This window comes from Amblyraja radiata, chromosome 5 (assembly GCF_010909765.2).
Source record: "Amblyraja radiata isolate CabotCenter1 chromosome 5, sAmbRad1.1.pri, whole genome shotgun sequence".
Classification (NCBI taxonomy): Eukaryota; Metazoa; Chordata; class Chondrichthyes; order Rajiformes; family Rajidae; genus Amblyraja; species Amblyraja radiata.
Window position 1 is genome coordinate 94,540,167 of NC_045960.1, and position 17,229 is coordinate 94,557,395.

Consider the following 17,229-nt stretch of genomic DNA (forward strand, 5'->3'; position numbering starts at 1 on the left):
ATCTTTCCCCCATCACCTTAAACCTATGTCCTCTGGTTCTTGATTCCTCGACTGGGTAAAAGACTGTGCATTTACCCTATCTCCCTCTTGAACTTATATATTTCTATAAGATCACCCCTCATCTTCCTGCACTCCCAAGGAGTAAATTCCTAGCCTGCTCAATCTCTCCCTATAGGTCAGGCCTTTAAGTCTTGTCAATCCTCATGTCTTCACTGCACCTTTTCCAGCTTAACAACATCTTTCCTATAACAGGATGACCAAAACTGAACACAATACTCTAATTCCTCACCAATGTGAGGGCTGGAGCGCTGTCGTGGAGCGGGCGATGCCTTTCCTGGGTCGCCGCGCTGGGACTCCAGTATGCTTGGTACCGCCGAGGAAAACATCGTGGAGCCGCGGTTCTGCGGAGCGGCCAGCTGCGACGTTGAACCTACATCTCGCTGAGATCACCAGTGTGCGGAGCTCCGTCTGGCGTGGTCTGTTGGCTTGGAAGCCGCAGGCTCCAGTGGGAAGGCGGCCGTTCCTGGCACCCCAAGCCGCTGGGGGTTCTCCCGACGCCGGAGTACCATCACCCGGCGAGAACATCGGGCGCCGTGGCGGCGACTGTGGAGGCCTCAATAGGCCCGACTTCTGACTTTGGGTGGACAAGAGGATGGGGACTGGACTTTGTGCCTTCCCCCACAGTGGGAATCACTGTGGGGGGATGTTTTTATGTTTTGGTGTTGAATTTCTTCATGAATACTATGTTGTATTTTTATTAGTGTGCTGCAAGGACATCAGAATTTCCCCTGAATAAGGGGATTAATAAAGTCTATCAATCAATCAATCAATCAATCAATGTCATGTACAACGGTAACATAACCTCTCAACATCTGTACATTATACTCTGACTGATGAAGGCCAATGTGCCAAAAGCCTTCTTGACCACCCTATCTACCTGTGACGCCACTTTCAAGGAAAGATGTAATTGCACTCCTAGATCCCTCTGCTCTACAACATTCTCAAGAGCCCTGCCAAACACTCTGTAGGTCCTACCCTGATTTGACTTCCCAAAATGCAACAACTCGCATTTATCATTATTAAATTGGGCATCAATTATACCAGTGCCCAAGAAGAGCAAGGTGACGTGCCTCAATGACTATCGACCAGTGGCACTAATGTCTGTGGTGATGAAGTGCTTTGAGAGGTTGATCATGGCGCAAATCAACTCCTACCTCGACAAAAACCTGGACCCACTGCAGTTCGCTTACCGCCACAACAGATCAATGGTGGATGCGATCTCGCTGGCTCTCCACTTCGACCTGGACCACTTGGACAACAAAAACTCATGTGTCAGGCTGTTATTCATTGATTACAGCTCGGCATTTAACACAATCATCCCCTCCAAGCTGGTTACCAAACTCGCAGAACATTTTGAGGTCCATTCTCAACTGTGTGATGCTCCTTGTGATAGATCCATAGATTGTATTTAGAAACGTTGGTTTTAGACTGTGAGTATGACTGTGAGTATTCCTTCTCTGTGAGATATTGGTCCCAATTTAGACACCAATCCCCAGCTTTTAGTGAAGTGGATGATTACACCTTTGTCCTGATTGGTGATTGATGAAAACCTGGTAGTCTTTTAAGCTGTACTCTTTTTTCCCCTCATAGTTTGATAAATCCGTATGGAATGGCAGTTAAAAGTCACCCACTTTGTGGGATTTTAGTCCTTTACAGGCCAAATTGATTTGACAATGGAAGATTTCCCTGGGAAACATTGTTCAACCAGATTGGGTTTTGAAGGGCAATACAGCATTACATTACGAACATTAGCTTCCTATTTCATTTTTTTTAACTAACCAAAATTAAATTTCTCAGTTGCTGTGGCAGATTTGCCTCAGAATCATTTGTTTCCTCTGATTTACTCGCAGAACTGCCTGTCGTAGAAATAAATCAATGCAAAGTTCCTTATTCTACGATATTTAGAACTAAGGCATTATCCATGGGACCAGTCCTAGAGATTGGGAGCTGGATGTAGCAGACTAGATCTTTGAAGTAAAAACAGACAAAAAAAAAAAGACTCGGCAGGTCAGGCAGCCTCTGTGGAAAGATAAACTGTTAATGTTTCAGGTCTGTTAGCAAGCTGCAGCTTCTCATGTTCTTATCAACTCCCCCTTGATTCTATCACTGGCCTTCGCACTAGGGTGGAAGATTGCAACCTTCACGTGGTCCACACTGTTTCGACAAATGCAATCAACCCGGCGTGCACAATCAAATAAGATCAAATAGAACAAGTTGTCCTCCAACTTTAGGCTGTGCACGCCATACGCATGAAGAGACAAAATGTAGTGGCCAATTAAGCTACCAAGCTGCATGTCTTCGGTGCAAAACCGGCGCACTTGGGAAAAACCCAAGTGGTCAATTGGAAAACGTGCTAACTCCACACTAAGTTCTGACAAAGAGACCCAGAACTGAACTGTTCACTGTTTCTCCTTCCACAGTTACTGCCAGATCTGCTGAGCATTTCCAGTATTTTTTTTTTCTTTTCTGCTTTCTGGTATCTGCAGTTGTTTTTGATTTGAACTTGCTGATAACACATATTTACAAAGTTCCAGTATAAATTTTGTTTTAAATAACTGGGAATTTGAAACATAAGTGGAAAATGCTAGACGAATTCAACAGGTCAGGCAGCATCGGCGGAGAGCGAATGTTTAATTAACTCAGTTTCTCTTACCACAAAGGCAGTCAGTCACACTTGCTGAGTGTTTCCTGCATTCACTATTTCTGTTGAGTTATAGAGATTCGCAGCATGGAAACAAACTCTTCGGCCCATCGAGTCAGCGACAGCCACCAACCACCCGTTTCCATTAATCCTACATTTACCACATTTTTAAATTCTTCTCGCATTCTTATCAACTCTCCCTCAATTCTACCATGTGCCTGCACACTAGGGACAATACATAGTGGCCAATTAAGCTACTAAGCTGCATGTTTTTGTGATGTGGGAGAAAAAACGAAGCATTTGGGGGAAATTCAGGTGGCCACGTCGAAAACGTGCAAACTCCACACAGACAGCAGCCGAGGTCAGGATTAAACCCGGATCCCTGGTGCTGTGAGACAGCATCGCTACCAGCTGCGCTACTCTTCTGCCCCTTACATGATTGTAGATTGTTCCACTACGTACATATTTACATGGCTTTTCCTAGTTTTAATGTTCAGTGATTTAATCCCGGCCCCTTCTGCTATTTACCAGGGATCACCTTGGAAATTTGACTTTAGATTTAAAACAGGTTGGTGTGCTGACAGACGAAAGTTGCAGTCTGAAGCCAGTACATACAAACTGCGAATAAGTGTATCTTTATATATTGAACTTTCTGTCTTTCGAATGTCAACCAAAGCTTTAAAATTGAATTAAACTGACAGGATTTGTTTTAATGACAGAGGTAAATGGAGAAGGTTGCCCTTGTGAGACCGTAATTTGATCCTTAAACTGTAGGCACAAAGTGTTTCAAGATTGTGTTTGATTTTAAAACATGTTTTTGCTTGATCTACAGGGAAAGTGAAATGGCAAGACTTCAATCAGGAGGCTTATATCGAGGCCACTTTAGTAAAAGTGGGACAGGATGCATATGCACGGAATAAGTTTAATCAGCTAGAAAGTGACAAGCTGAGGATGGATAGAAATATTCCCGACACCAGGCACGATCAGTAAGTAGACACGTCAGATTCTTGATTAAGACGAAAGATTGTTGGATTGTATTGTATTGTATTCAATTTATTGTCATTATCTCATATTAGAGACAACGAAATGAATTTTCCTTACAGTCAAGTATCATAAAAATAAATAAATAATAAATAAATAAAACATATTAAAATTTAAAAAAGCACAAACAGAAGTCCACGACACAACATAACCACAACACAACACAGTGGCACCAAAGTTGAGGAAGGTACCATAGTCCAGCCAGCCTCCGATCTTCCCAGATGTTCACCCGTGGTCGGGGCCTCCCGAGCACCCGCAGTCGCCGCCACGGGCGGCCCGATGCTTAGGCCCACACGCCGGGATGATGGAACAGCGACGCCGAAACCCCGACGGGGAACATCCTCAGCGGCCCGGACCTCCAGATCAGTTACCTCCCATCGGAGTCCGCGGCTCCCGAGTCCACTGGCTAAGCCGGGCGGAGTCACAGGACTCCGCGATGTTGATCAGCGCCGCCCGCGTTGGGAGCTCCATGAACCGCAGCTCCGCAATGTCCTGTCTGCAATACCGAATGAACACCACAATCAGATCTGTCATCTTCTGGACATGATCTTGAACTGGATTACTCCTCTATTTCTTTGGTGTCTGTATGAGAAAGAGAGTGGAGGTCTGGGAAAGAAGTGAGTCCTCCCTAGTTTACTAATCAATATTCATTCTCTCAGCCAACATCACTAAAATATAACATCAGGTCAATTCTGGATTGTCATGTGGGATCTTGATGTCTGCAAATAAAGTGCTATATTTCATGCAGTACACTTGTTTAGCTATAAAGTACCTGGGGGTGTCCTGAACCCTTGAAATTAATGTATGGTTTATTTCAGTGATTCAGTAGACATTCAGAGTCATTGAGCTAAAAAGCATGGAAACAGGCCTTTTGCCCAACTCGTCCATGCTAAACAAGCTGCCTAATTGAGCTGGACCACTTGCCTGTAACTGACCCATATATCTCCAAACCTTTCTGATCCATGTACCTGTCCAAATGTCTCTTAAATGCCACACGTACCCGCCTCTAACTAATAGCTTGTTCCACATACACTCCACACTCCGTGAGACGAAGTTGTCCCTCGGGTCCCTTTTAAATCTTTCCTCTCATACCTTAAACCTTCGCCCTCTAGTTTTAGACTCCCCTACATTGGGGCTGTTTACCTCATCCATGCCCTTAATGATTTTTTAAACCTCTATAAGTCATCAGTCTCCTAAGCTCCAGGAAAAAAAGTCCTAGCCCAACCATCCTCTCGTTATAACTCTAAACCTCCAGACCTGGCATTATCCTCATAATCCTTTATTCACCCTTTCCAGTTTAACAACATTGTTCCTATAGCAGAGGGAACAGAATTGTATACGGTACTCCAAATGTGGCTTTTAAAGACATATTGTATAGCTGTAACATGACGTCCCAACTCATATATTTAATACTCTGACCGATGAAGGCACATGTGCTAAACGATTCTTCATCATGCTGTCCACCTCAGGCAGGTGCCTTCAGGGTAATAATAATAATAATAATAACTTTATTTATAAAGCACTTTAAACAACTACAGTTGCCACAAAGTGCTGTACATGAGAAGTCATGAACAAAAAGCTATTACAAACAATTAAAAACCATTAAAAACCGTAAAACGATTACAGGGTAATACAGGGTAGGCAAGGTAGGCACTGCCTACCCTGCCAAAAATTATAAAATGGTAATTATTAAATATAAATAGTAAAGGCATGGGAGAATTATGCCTATCTAAGAGATCGATCTCTTAGGTAGGCATAATTTTCCGTGCCTTTCATCCGCAGTACTTGTAACACACGAAGGTCTATGCAGCCCACGTGCCGTCGGTGCTGCTTCAAGCCGTCAATGACAAGCGGGGCTGAAGGCAGCTGAAATTCTGCCTTTGCAGTACTGTGCATGCACAGCAGCCTACTGCGCATGCGCAGCGCACATTTCTTGGCGGGTTTTTCAAATATGGATCGCCATTTTTTTAAGAGTATCTTAGGAAACAAAGAGCGAGGAATGGAGTTTGTATACCGATAATGTGGTAAGTACATTTCTTGGTGCTATATCTTTTTAAATACCGTATTTCCCCGGTTGGGGGGGGGGAGTTCCTTTCACAGCGTATGGGTGGGGTAAAGTTGTGGGGAGAGCAGGAGTGTTGAGAAGGAGGGGGTCGGGGATCATGCCAGTAACCCACTTGCGACGGTCTGGGCGCGGAGCCACTGCATGGTGGCCGGGGGGGAGAATTAACTCGCGTGGCTGCGAGCGGCTGCCGGGAGCGGACAGTGGAACCGGCCGCCACCTCAGCCCCTTCTGCCGGCCCCCGCTCACCTCTGGCAGTGCTCTCAGTCTGAAAACCTCTCCCCTGCCGCTCCCGGCCTCACTCATGTCGGCCGCTTCCCGCAAATCCTTAAATTCCGACAGCGCGATCAAGGGACCAATGGAGGTTACTCAGCTGTCGGAATTTGCAGGAAGCAGCTGACATGAGCGAAGTCGGCGAGTGGCAGGTGAAAGGTGTTCAACGGAGAGCACTGCCAGGGGTGAGCGGACCTGCAGAAGGCGCTGAAGCTGCGGCCAGTTCTGCTGTCGTGTCCTGGCGGCCACTCGCAGCCATCCAAGCTGCTTCCTTCCCCGGCCATAATGAGGTGGCTCCGTGCCCAGAGCGCTGCGGCAGCGGTGAGTGAGTGAGTTACTGGCATGATCCCCGACCCCCTCCTACTCCTGCCCTCCCCGCAACTTTACCCCTGGCCAGACTCTCCACACGCTGTGAAAGGAACTCTCCCCCCAATTGGTCCCTTGAACAAGTATTGTCATTCAATAAGATGACAACTGATTCAACTTGTCCCGGTGTGCTCCCGTTTTTTCCACCATCTCTCCACCTGCCGTCACCCTTCACCCCCCACCCATTCAGTAATTCAGAATGAAGGAGACTTGGAAGCCTTGGGCAAATTGAATTGTTACTGTCTTTACTTTAATTTTTACGGAGAAGAGAGCAATCTGCGCATGCGCGGTTTAAATTTTTTTTTTAAAGCCGACTGACTGCCTACCCTGAGTAATAACTCACGGCACGTGCCTGGTCCACCTGTATTGCCACTTCTGTGGAACAATGTACTTATGTTCCTTGCAGCCTTTCTTAAATAAAGACATGGAATTAGCCACCCTCCAGTTTTCTGCTAGCATGTCCATTGCTATCAATGATTCAAATATCCATGCCTTCCCTAGCTTCCCACAAGTTAATTCTTGAAGGTATATTTCTTTAATCTGGACTACTTTGATTGGGGGGAGACCAGCAGAACATATATTTAATAAATTTTGGATGTAAAACTTTTAGCCTAAGTGTTTCTGCTGGCAAATTGTGGTTTGCAAGAATAAAGTTCGCTTTTTCCCACTTGTTGATCGCAAGAGGCTGGATAAATGACTACCCAAGTAGCATTTGAAAAACATAGTTTCCTACAAAGTCGAAACTATTTCATGAAAAGGCAGCTATCATCTTTCAAATCTTGTGCTATTACCCTATATATGTACGTGTGTGTGTGTGTATATGATAAAGACCTGCCTGTTTTTCTAATGGGTTATTAAGTGATGGGTATTGTGCATGCTAATCGAAAACAACTCATTAAAAAAAAATCTATTGAACATTAAAAATAAGCAAATAATGATCTTATTTTGGATTATTGAATACAGTCATACATTTCTGCTTGATTGTTTAAAGTATTTGGAAATCGGGCATATATTTTTGTTTCCATCACCTCAACAGATCACCTAAGTTCCTTTCATGAGTCACTTAACAACACAAAAGGTTGAATGTTCATCATCGTTTTTTGTTCCTGTTTGATTAATCGATACACTTTTTTTTCCATTCTGATATGACGAAGTTACTTTTTAAATAGCTGCATTGATTGAATATACTACAATGCGATCAGTGTGTTGTGTCCTTTCTGATAGGTGTCGGCGGCAGCAGTGGAGAACTGACTTGATAGCAACCAGTGTAATCATTACCTTTCACAATGAAGCAAGATCAGCGTTGCTGCGTACTGTTATCAGGTAGGAATAACAGAGGTCAGGCACAATACTTTGACTTTAAAACACCAGCAACATTGTTTTTGTAGCACCCATCAAGAAGTACAAGAATGTTTTCCACTGTTAAAACAAATGTTAACACCAAACCACACATATTAGGACAGATAGCAAAAAAGTCAGCCAAAGAGGTAGCCAATTGAGGAGTATCCTAAAGAAGAAGAGTGATGTAAAGAATTGGGGAAGGAATTTCAAGTTTATGCCATGAACAGCTGACAGCGGGTGATGGTATTACAAATTAACTGGGCTACATTTTGGTTGACTTCAAACTATTGTTTCTATAGAATGTCGGTAACATTTCAACCTCAGAGCCACAGGATTGGTGAGATCGTGGACGTCTGCAGAGCTGAAGAACGTAACAGAGATAGGGAGAGCCAAATGTTTGAAGGGATTTAAACTCTGATGAACATACTAAATCTGAAGTAGATTAGCAAGCATGGCGAAGATCAACCGGTCTAAATGTGAATTTGCGTGCTTTACTGGAACCTTTAAAACTGAAGCAGTAACCGAGCACACCTGCGGAGAACCCTGAAATATTATCAGCTACTTCAAGATATCAGAGCATAGTGGATCATGTCTGGCCAATAGAATATGAGCACTCCACACATGAAAAGCAGGAACTCTTTATGTAATCTCTGTGGTTTGTTTTGGAGAACCTTGAAAGAGGAATTGGATTTCCATACGTTTCAGACGTGAAAGGGATAAAGGAATTCTTTCAATCCCCGTCTCCTTATTGTGGCTGTTTACAAACTTTTCAATGCGGGAGAGTCTTGTAAATATTGGCAAGATCCCAGTCATTCTCCATCCCACCAATGTCAGCAGAGCGATGACAAAGTAAGATTATTGTGGGAACAGTGTTTTATGAGTACAGCTATTGAAAGCTGATTGAGCTACTGAGTAATGCGAGTGGATTGCTTTGTTCCCAGTTTGCTGAGAGGTGAACAAATTTTGCCTTTGAGGAACTTCGTTACAATCAGTGTAGAATTTTATTTTCAGTGTGTTGCATCAGCGTGTGTAATGCTCGAGGCAATTATTCCCACCAGGTCAATAATTGACAGTAGATCTTCTTTCATGCATCACAGGGACTTGGCTGACATTGCTTGGTTGTAGGAAAACAATTTGGTAACCCCAAACCTAAAAGTATTTTGTGTGAGGTTTCAGGTGACGCTTCAGGTCAAGTCTGAAGAAGGGTCTCGACTTGAAACGTCTCACCCATTCCTTCCCTCCAGAGATACTGCCTGTCCCGCTGAGTTACTCCAGCATTTTGTGTCTGTCTTCGATTTATACTAGCATCTGCAGTTCCTTCCCACACGGTATTCTGACATTGTGCCATGTGGTGAAAAACTGTTGATGTACACTGGTGAACCCATTTGTTCAAATTTGGTCTCACTATATTGACAGGATGCTGGCTCTATGTAGGAACTATCCACAGTAGCACGTTCACCTGCTCTAATCCGATAGCTAGTGCAACCTTTGCTTTATAAAGATTTCCTTGTAAACATTAATGTTGACTTTGTCTCTGCTGCCCTTTCGGGCAGTGCATTCCTAACTGCAGCAATAAACGCATCTTAAAATAGTTCTTTTCATCTTCATTCTGCTTCTTTTTGCTCACCAGTTACTGCTTTCAAATCCCTCAGAAAAAGAAGGATGAATGGGGTACACTGCGGTGGCTACAAGCTGCTATTGTTATTATAGCCTGCCTCTCAGAAATAACATAGTGACATATGATTCAAGAACATTCTTTAAATGCAAAGTTGAAGGTTTGAATTTCGAACAGTCGAGGCAGACGATAGCTCTGCATTGTCAGGTAGGCCTCCCAATTGTAATATGTCACCAAAAACAAGTGCGAGGATTTGTAATGAGTCGTCTAAGTCCTGGAGCCTCACTAGTTCCAATTCCATGTTGGGAGTCTGGGTGCAGCTTTTTACGCTGTTGCCCCCCTTCTTCCATACCCACAAAATGTCCTCTTGTTATGGCTGACAGTGAGTTATTGAGGCTTGCTCAATTCAAAGGTTCAGCATTGAGATCAATAGATTTTATTTTTAGACAAGGATATTAAGGATTAGCCAATATGTAGAACAGCATTTAGGCAACATGGCATACTGCCCTCAGTTCTTGGTTTCATACCGCGAGGAATAATTCATTTGTGGGGCTGCGGAATAGTTTCACCAGAATGAAGCTGGCACTTGAAGGGTTAGGTAATGAGTTAGGTGATTAGGTTTGGATTGTTATGAAGGTCAAAAAATGATCTAAATTAGGTGTTTAAGATGATTTAAAAGTGTTGATAAGTAGAGTGAAATAACCTATGGCTCTAGTGGAGATTTCAGAACAAGGTGGTATAACCATAAAATGGGAATCAGAGATAGGCCACAATGGTGGTGTCAGGAAGAACTTTTCACACAAGAAGTATCGGACATTTGGAATTCCCGCCCTAAAAAGACGTTGAGGCCAGTGTGGGTTGATGAGTAGGAAGTGGATAATTGTTTGAAAGTTAGGAGTCACCTAACTCCAATGAATGGACATGTAATTGAACAGATAAATAAGGGACTGATACATTTTTACTCTTACGGTAAAACAGATGTATCAGCAAATACATAGCTATTCAGTACCTTTTTCTTTGCAAATTGTACTCACAGCCAAGTTTTTCACTTAATTCTGCATTTAAAACAGGATACAGAGCCTACCCAGGTTACAAACACCCAAGTTATGTATAGCCCATACATGCAATCAAACGTTTGGGAGACAGGCAGGATGGATTTGTTATCTCCTGTGGGACTACAGGCATCTTCTGTCGGGTGGGAACTCGATTTGCAGCAATTTTCTGAATGGTTGGGTTAAACACCTTGTTGTCCATGGTCAGCCTGTTTTTTTATTTAAATATATTTCCGGGCGGCCACATTTACGGTTTGCAAACTGGGTTACGAGCATTGCTCAGGAATCAGACCAAGCGTAGAGGACTGGGGAGGACTTGTTGTATTAAAGCAAGCGGCAGTGTATAGCAGGGGTCTTTACGGGTTCTGTAATTCAGCACAACAGAAGCAAAGTTTGATAATTATTAATCATATATTTTATTGCATTTAATGTTGAATGATTTTTGTTTTACAGTGTGCTTAGAAAAAGTTCACCGTATCTTATCAAAGAAATCATTTTGGTCGATGATTACAGTGACAACCGTAAGTCATTTTTTGTAAAACTTTTCACAGTTTGTGTTGTCCTAAAATGTTTTCCTTTAATGTGTATTACTGCTTTCAGCTGAAGACGGCACACTGTTGTCAAAGATTGAGAAAGTACGAATTCTTCGAAATAACAGACGTGAAGGTGAGTCAAGGTGTTCTTGTGTTTCTGTTCTTGAGATTTATTTTAAAGACTTAATAGACAATAGACTTAATAGACAAATGGCCTACTCCTAGGTGCAGGAGTATGCAACACTTCTCCTTGGCATCAGCTCCACCTACATCAACCGACTCCAACTGGTCCAGAACGCAGCCGCCCGACTCATCACCCACACCAAATCCTGGCATCACATCACTCCAGTCCTCAAACAACTTCACTGGCTTCCCATCTCCCACCGGATCACTTACAAAATCCTGGTCCTCACCTACAAAGCCCTCCACCATCTGGCCCCCCCATATCTCACTGACCTCCTCGCCCCCTACCAACCCTCACGGTCCCTCAGATCCACATCAGCCGGTCTCCTCTCCATCCACAAGTCCAACCTCCGCAGTTTTGGGGACAGAGCCTTCTCCAAGGCAGCTCCCAGGCTATGGAACTCCCTCCCCCAACTGATCCGCAATTCCGTGTCCCTCACCATCTTCCAGTCCCGCCTCAAGACCCATCTCTTCACCTCTGCCTATCCTTAGCCCCACGTCCCCCTCCCTTTTCATCTGTGCATGAATTGCCTCATATTGTGTTTTGAATTGAATTCTGTCTTTAATTTGTGTACTAGTCATGTCTCTACTATTTATTTCATTCCCCTTACATGTTTTTCCTCTACCTGCTAAATTTTTGTAAGGTGTCCTTGAGACTATTGAAAGGCGCCCATAAATAAAATGTATTATTATTATTAGGAGTAGGCCATTTGACCCTTCGAGCCAGCACCGCCATTTAATGTGATCGTGGCTGATCATCCACAATCAGTACCCCGTCCCTACCTGCTCACCATATCCCCTGACTCCGCTATCTTTAAGAGCTCTATCTAACTCTCTCTTGAAAGCATCCAGAGAATTGGCCTCCGCTGCCTGCTGAGGCAGAGAATTCCACAGATTCACAACTCTCTGGGTGGAAAGGTTTTTCCTCATCACTGTTCTAAATGGCCTATATCTTATTCTTAAACTGTGGCCCCTGGTTCTGGACACCCTCTACATTAGGAACATGTTTCCTGCCTCTAGCGTGTCCAATCCCTTAATAATCTTACATGTCTCAATAAGATTCCTCTCATCCTTCTAAATTCCAGAGTATACAAGCCCAGCCGCTCAATTCTATCAACATATGACAGTCCCGCTATCCCGGGAATAACCTCGTGAACCTACACTGTACTCCCTCAATAGCAAGAATGTCCTTCCTCAAATTTGGAGACCAAAACTGCACACAATACTCCAGATGTGGTCTCACTAGGACTCTGTACAACTGCAGAAGGACCTCTTTGCTACTATACTCAACTCCTCTTGTTATGAAGGCCAACATGCCATTCGCTTTCTTCACTGCCTCCTTTTCCCAATTTGACACCATTCAGATAATAATCTGCCTTCCTGTTTTGCCACCAAAGTGGATAACCTCACGTTTATCCACATTAAACTGCATCTGCCATGCATCTGCCCACTCACCCTACCTGTCCGAGTCACCCTGTATCCTCATAGCATCCTCCTCACAATTCACACTGCCACCCAGCTTTGTGCCATCTGCAAATTCGCTAATGTTACTTTTAATCTGCAAATTTGCCAATGTTACTTTTATTCCTTGTATTGCAGGAGGCTAAGGTATGATCATATAGAGATGCATAAAATCATGATTCAGGGAGAGCTCATGGGATCCGGGGAGAGCTAGTTAATTATGTGCAGAATTGGCTTCATGGTAGGAAGCGGAGGGAGGTGTTTAATTTAGCTTAGAGATGCAGCGTGAAAACAGGTCCTTCAACCTACTGAGTCCACACTGACCAAAGATCACCCATTCACTAGTTTTACCCTACACACGAGACAATTTACAAAGGCCAATTAATTTACAAACGCGCACATCTGGAATATAGGAAGAAACTGGAGCACCCGGAGGAAACCAAGGCGGAAACAGGGAGACCGTGCAAACTCCATACATTCAGCACCCGTAGTCAGGATCAACCTGTTGCAACTACAAGTTGCTGGTGAGGCCGCACTTGGAGTAATTTGCTCAGTTTTGGCCACGCTGCTGTAGAAAAGATGCAATTAGGTTGGAAAGAGTGCAGAGAAGATTTACGAGGATGTTGCCATAACTCGTGGGCTTGAGCCATAGGGAGAGGTTGGACAGGTTAGGACTTTATTCCTTATGCCCTTGTCCCACATAAGAAACCTGAACGGAAAACTCTGGAGACTTTGCGCCCCACCCAAGGTTTCCGTGCGGTTCCCGGAGGTTGCAGGTGGTTGCCGGAGGTTGCAGGTAGTAGAAGCAGGTAGGGAGACTGACAAAAACCTCCGGGAACTGCACGGAAACTTTGGGTTTATAGTGCAGGAGGCCGAGGTAGGATTATATAGAGATGCTCTATATGGCTCTATAGTGCTCCGGTGGCTGAGGCTGCGTTCTGGCGGTGGCGACCTGAATCCGGGGCTCGGCCGCGGGCCAGTGGACGACATCGTCGGGAGCTCGCAGGTCACAGGCTGGTGCCTGTTTTCCGGAGCTCCCGTGGCAACAGCTGCGTCCGCTGGACTGAAGGGCGGCAGCTTCGACCACCCCCAGGCCGCGGAGCTTGAACCGCGGGACTGACTTACCATCGCCCGGTGGGGTATCGCCTCAGCGCAGAGGGAGAAGAGGAGGGAAGAGACAGTAACCCTAAGACTTTTGCCTCCATCACAGTGAGGAGGTGCTTGGTGAACTCACTGTGGTGGATGTTAATTTGTGTTTATTGTGTGTTGTTTATTATTACATGTATGGCTGCAGGCAACGACATTTCGTTCAGACCGAAAGGTCTGAATGACAAATAAAGGATTCAATTCAATAAAATCACGAGGGGAATGGACAGGGTGATGTACAGAGTCTTTTACCCAGGAGAGGGGAATCAAGGGCTAGAGGGCACAAGGTTTAAGATGAGAGGTGAAAGATAAGTACCTGAGAGGCAACATTTTTACACAGACTATATGGAATAAGCTGTTTGAGGATGTAATTGAGGCAGATACAATGACTTCCTCTAGCAAGGACATTTAAAAGACATTTGGACAGATACATGGGCTGGGATGGTTCAGAGGAATGTGGGCAAATGGGGCTAGCTTAGATGGGGCAGCTTAGTCAGCATGTATGAGTTGGGCCGAAGAGCCCGTTTTCTGTGCTGCATGACTAGGATAGCATGGTTCCCTGAAAGTGGCATCGCAGATAGATAAGGTGGTTAGAGGGCTGTTGGCACTTTGGCCTTTTTCAGTCAAGAAATTAAATGTAGAGTTGGGACTTTATGTTATAGGTTCCAAGACATTGGTGCGGTTGTACTAGTTGAACTTTACTTTCCATTGTGTCCGGACAGGGCTAATGCGCTCACGTGTTCGTGGAGCTGATGCCGCACAAGCAGCCATTCTAACATTTCTCGACAGCCACTGTGAGTGCAATGAACACTGGCTGGAGCCGCTCCTGGAGAGGGTAGTTGAGGTAAGCAAGTACGTTTGCCATGTATTACCTGATAATAAGAGGATGATGGGTATGTGGAATGAGCTGCCAGAGGAAGCTGTCCTTAGTTTTAGTTTAGAGATACAGTGTAGAAACAGGCCTTCGGCCTACCAAGTCCACACCGACCAACAATCACCCGTACACTAGTTCTATCCTACACACTATGAATAATTTAAAGAAGTCAATTCACCTACAAACCTGCACATCTTTGGAATGAAGGCAGAAGCCAGAGGACCCTGAGAAAACCCACATGGTTGCAAAGAAAACGAACAAACTTCATACAGACAGCACCTGTAGTCAGGATCGAACCCGGACCTCTCGCACTGTAAGGCAGCAACTCTACCTTTAGTGCCACTGTACTGCACTAATTGTGGGTACAATTATATTGTTAAAAGCTACTTAAGACGGGTACATGGAAAGATAGGATTCAGAGAGAGATGGGCCAAACAGAGCCAAACTCAAGGAGACATTTTTTTTCAGCATTGATGGAGGACTTGTTTCCGTGCCGTACTCTATACCTAACATTAAAAAAACTATTTTATTCTATTCCCTTAGAACATAGAACAATCCTATCAGTCCCGTTCTTCATCTTGCTTACCCTGTAACCTATAAGCGAGTTTGGTATTCTGAAAAACGCAAGGAATCAAGGGATTTGTCAAAGGTCATTCGCCATAAAGAAAAAGCGAACAAAGCGCTGGCCGTATAGACTGTGTATAAATCCTTATCTTTATTCATAAGTTATGTGTAAAAATATATTTGATGAACGGGTGTGGCAGGTAGCAGGAGAGCGGGGTGTAACAGCTAGAGAGAGGGGGCAGATGCAAGTGGGAGACAGGGGAGAGTAAGCACACAGACCCGCGCCTCATCTGCAGCCAGGATCGAACCCGGGTCCCCGGCGCCGCAAGCACTGCCGAACCATCACTGGACCGCCCACCCCCCCAAGTGTCCCATCCCCGCCTGGGGGACGGGACACTGGCGGCCCCAGGCCCACAGCCAGCGCGGAGATGAAGCGCCAACTCCAGCCCAACTCCCGAGGAACCCGCTCCCCAACAGGCCGGGGACCGGCAGCCGCACTCCCAGTCCCACCCAGCGGCCGCTGGCCAACCCCCCCGGCGCTGGCAAAAGCCCAGCACCGGCCATCAACGGGGATACACACAAACGCTGCAGCAACTCAGCTGGACAGGCGGCAACCCCGGAAAAAAGGAATGGGTGACATTTTGGGTCGAGACCCTTCTCCAGAGATGTTGCCTGACCCGCCGAGCCACCGCAGCACCCGTGTGCATCCCCGCTGATGACCGGCACTCGGTTTCCGCTGGCACCGAGGGGGCCAATCGACAGCCACTGGACAAGGAGAGAGACACAGCCAACGGTCCCCGACCCCCCCTGGAACGGGAACAGAGCAGAGCTGGAACCAGCGCCTACCCCTCCGCACCGGCTGCAATCCTGGGCTGGTCCCCCGCCAGCCCTGGGCCGGCCACCCCCGAACCGGAACGGGACACCCAGGAGGGGATGGGGACAGCCCAGCAGCAACTCCACAACGCCCGCAACGCCGGAGACCTGGGCCCGACCCCGACCCCACCGAAGCATAAAGCAATAAAAACGACAAAATCGTCATAGCTTTGTACAAAGGAACAATAAATACAGCTAATTCATAGTTTGAATGCAGTATTTTCTTACCTAGAAGAATCAAAGCTGGAAAATACAGATGAAACAAAGGTTCAGCTGCTCAGCTACCAACAATGTTTACAACGAGTGACCTATGAGCTGGGCATGCGCAGTTGGAATACCGAACTCGCTTATTCTCTCTTAAATTTATATCAGTGCCTCATGTTTTTCCTGCCATCCACCTGTACTGGGGTGCAGCTTATGGCAGTGATTAAACTACCAGCATGTCATTGCAGTGCGAAAGGAAACAGGAGTAAATGGAAAACATCGTGCAGTTACAAGGAAGATGAGGTCCCGATCAAACTTGTGCTGCTGGAATTATGGAGTAACATCACAAACTGTTCTGTACAGTTAATTGGGAGAGAAATAAGTGTATCAGTTGACACTGATCTCTTACTTCCACAGTGAAAGGAGGGTCAAAATGAATGAAGGATTTCATTGTGCTGGCCAGGTGGTTGAGGAAAGACCCTTAATGAATAAGGAGTGCTCCCTTCACAGTTGGCAGCCTGGTCTGTCATTCAGCCTGACTGGATGGGGACTATGTCATTGGTAAAGAATGCATGCTGTGGAAATGTACAAGAAAGGCCAGAATTCCAGATTACCCTGTCCAAAATTGGACTGCTGACCCCTTTCCTATATGCACAACCCACCTCAGGAGATTCCTGGTTGAAACATTTCTGGTTCGAAAATAAAATAAATGTTGCTTGATTTATTTTGACCAGACTGATTCCTGGGATGTCAGGACTTTCATATGAAGAAAGACTGGATAGACTCGGCTTGTACTCACTAGAATTTAGAGGATTGAGGGGGGATCTTATAGAAACTTACAAAATTCTTAAGGTGTTGGACAGGCTAGATGCAGGAAGATTGTTCCCGATGTTGGGGAAGTCCAGAACAAGGGGTTACAGTTTAAGGATAAAGGGGAAAT

The 17,229-nt window shown here is 45.2% G+C and overlaps 1 protein-coding gene across 2 annotated transcripts in view; it reads left to right on the forward strand.

Moving 5' to 3' along the window:
• galnt2 (polypeptide N-acetylgalactosaminyltransferase 2) overlaps positions 1 to 17,229 on the forward strand; it is a 72,931-nt gene that overhangs the window by 27,071 nt on the left and 28,631 nt on the right. For both annotated transcript variants that reach the window (XM_033021828.1, XM_033021829.1), the window contains 5 exons: positions 3,534 to 3,687; positions 7,668 to 7,766; positions 10,905 to 10,972; positions 11,052 to 11,117; positions 14,497 to 14,618. In XM_033021828.1, the coding sequence (XP_032877719.1) occupies positions 3,534 to 3,687; positions 7,668 to 7,766; positions 10,905 to 10,972; positions 11,052 to 11,117; positions 14,497 to 14,618 (509 nt within the window). The remainder of the gene's footprint in view (positions 1 to 3,533; positions 3,688 to 7,667; positions 7,767 to 10,904; positions 10,973 to 11,051; positions 11,118 to 14,496; positions 14,619 to 17,229) is intronic.